The sequence below is a fragment of the Lathyrus oleraceus genome, chromosome 3 (genome assembly GCF_024323335.1).
Source record: "Lathyrus oleraceus cultivar Zhongwan6 chromosome 3, CAAS_Psat_ZW6_1.0, whole genome shotgun sequence".
NCBI classification, from domain to species: Eukaryota; Viridiplantae; Streptophyta; class Magnoliopsida; order Fabales; family Fabaceae; genus Lathyrus; species Lathyrus oleraceus.
Window position 1 is genome coordinate 83,183,302 of NC_066581.1, and position 2,408 is coordinate 83,185,709.

At 37.6% G+C, this 2,408-nt stretch overlaps 1 protein-coding gene and 1 non-coding gene across 2 annotated transcripts; one reads left to right on the forward strand and one right to left on the reverse strand.

The window, feature by feature from the left end:
* Nucleotides 1-882: 882 nt before the first annotated feature.
* On the reverse strand, nt 883-989 carry LOC127133960 (small nucleolar RNA R71). The gene has a single exon (XR_007807752.1). It is a non-coding gene; the product is annotated as a small nucleolar RNA R71 (small nucleolar RNA).
* Nucleotides 990-1,119: 130 nt separating this feature from the next.
* On the forward strand, nt 1,120-1,635 carry LOC127129801 (uncharacterized). Its single transcript, XM_051058926.1, has one exon. The coding sequence runs from the start codon at nt 1,120-1,122 to the stop codon at nt 1,633-1,635; it is 516 nt and encodes a 171-aa protein (XP_050914883.1).
* Nucleotides 1,636-2,408: the final 773 nt, after the last annotated feature.

The window sequence follows — 2,408 nt, forward strand, 5'->3', positions numbered from 1 at the left end:
CAAGTTCTATCTAAGCCCTTAGGAACACGAAATCCATATTTAAAGCTCATTTTATCATAACTTTTAAACCTTTAAAAATTAGTATTTTTATTCCCGTTCATATCCTTATAACTTTTAGCCTTAGCTTTGCACTGCAACGATAGATAACATTAGTTTGACTATTAGTCTCAGTGGGTTCGATAATCTTTTAAAACTACACGATAGACTGTGCACTTGCAGTTATCATTCGACAGACACGTCTGGACGCGATCAAGTTTTTGGCACCATTGTCGGGGACTATTTTAGTTAATATTGTGATTCCTTTGTTATGCAGTATAAACTAAGGCAATAAATTTTATTTTTCCTTTGTCGATTGTATGCCAAACATTCGCTCTCATAGCAAGGAGTTAGAGCAACCAATTAATGATATCGAGCATTATCTTAATTTAAAATGCCGAATCAACAAAATTTCGTATTAAATACAATCTTCCAGATCCTATTATCCCAATTTCAAACCGACACCAATTATGGCCGAAAGACCATAAAATCGTTTGTTGAAGTATTATGTTGTTCCATCGCAAGCAGAACCACATAACAACATTGATACCCCTGCCATCAATCGATACGATTTCGAGTTGAAACCTTCACTGTTATCAGCCGTTCAACAAACCAATTTTCAAGTAGTCCTACAGACAATCCTAACTTACATTTGTTAGTGTTTATGCAGTACGCAGACACACTGAAAGCAAATGATGTCAGTCAAGAAGCGATTAGACTATGTCTTTTCCCCTTTCCTTAAGAGATAGGGCTTGGCTCTAGTCTCTACCTTCAAACTTTATAACCACATGGGACGAGTTGAAGAAAGTCTTCTTAGCCCGATATTTTCCACCGATCAAAATAACTATTCTAAGAGCTCAAATTAACAAATTTAAGCAAAAAGATAATGAATCTATTTTCGACGCTTGGGAAAGATACAAGGACATGATGCGACTTTGTTCACACCATGGACTTGAAGAATGAATAATTATCCATAATTTCTACAATGGTTTATTGTATAACACTAAGATGAATTCAAGCGATGCCACTGGCGGTGCTCTAATGGACAAACCGTATGACGAAGCTTATGAACTCATATAGAATATGGCTCAAAATCATTTCCAATGGGGAGCTGAACGTGTTGCTGTAGAAAAACCAACTCCGAAAGGCGGAATGTATGAAGTTAATGGCATAAACTGCGTCAATGCTAAAGTGGATGCACTTACTCAAAAGATTGAAAGCTTGGCCATAACACCAGCAGCTACCGTAGCTGCTATAACACCAAACTGTGAATTATGTGGAACCCCTGGGCACACTAATGTTGATTGTCAGTTATTGGCTGGTGTTCCCACCGACCAAATAAACTATGCTCAAGGAAACCCATATTCAAACACTTACAATCCTGGTTGGAGAAACCATCCAAACTTTTCCTATAAAAGTAAGAATGTTTTGTTTCCACCAAACCCAACATTTGTTATTCCACCTGGCTATCAGAAAGGAGCCCTTGTTGCTCCACAAGCACATAGAAAGTCCAATCCGGAGATGATGATGGAAAACTTTATGAATGCCCAAGCTCAACAAAAAAAAAGAATTTGCAAATCAAAATGCCCATTCGAGTGAACTGATGAAACAATTGTCAAATAAGTTTGATGCTATGGCTATCCATAACAAAATGTTAAAAACCCAGATCTCCCAAGTATCCTAACAACAAGCCGCAATAGCAACCCCAACTGGAGTATTTCCTGGTCAACTATAACCAAACCCAAAAGGCCATGCTAACGCTATCACACTTCGAAGTGGAGCAGAATTAGATGAACCAGTTGACCCAAGAATCCAAAATCCGACCATGTATTAAAATTTTGGTAAGGGAACCGAAAAGGTAAACAAACCAACCGTAAGACCCCAATTTTGACCCTAAGATCCCTCATGCAATTTCATCATATGCATTGGCATTGAGATTATACCTTGGCATCCTCCTCACCCCTCTTTCATTGGGTTTGCTTTGGGAGAGATCACCAAGCACTATGTGATTGTATCATACTTGTACATTATCATTTTACTAACCGAAATACCAAAAATATGTCTTTGCATTTGCCTAACATTTTTTGTAGGTAGGGCATGATCATCATTGATCTATCAAGTTCACATCTAGGGTTTAAGACCCTCATAGCTAAGAGCACAACCAAGGATTGATTCACAATGTCTCAAAGCATCATATATGAGTCCCAAAGATCTCTACATGTTATATTGATCAAGCATTCTTCAAGAATTTGGAAGTGATTTGCCTTGGAAACCCTAGTTTGACTGGGTATCTTAAGTAACTTCCCCAACAAGCTATCTCACCAATTGATAAAATTTCTCAAGGGAAATTTCAAAATTCATCATCTTATGCA

Excerpts from the sequence above, each read along its gene's own strand:
- LOC127129801 (XM_051058926.1), top strand. The coding sequence starts at position 1,120 with ATGGCTCAAAATCATTTCCAATGGGGAGCTGAACGTGTTGCTGTAGAA.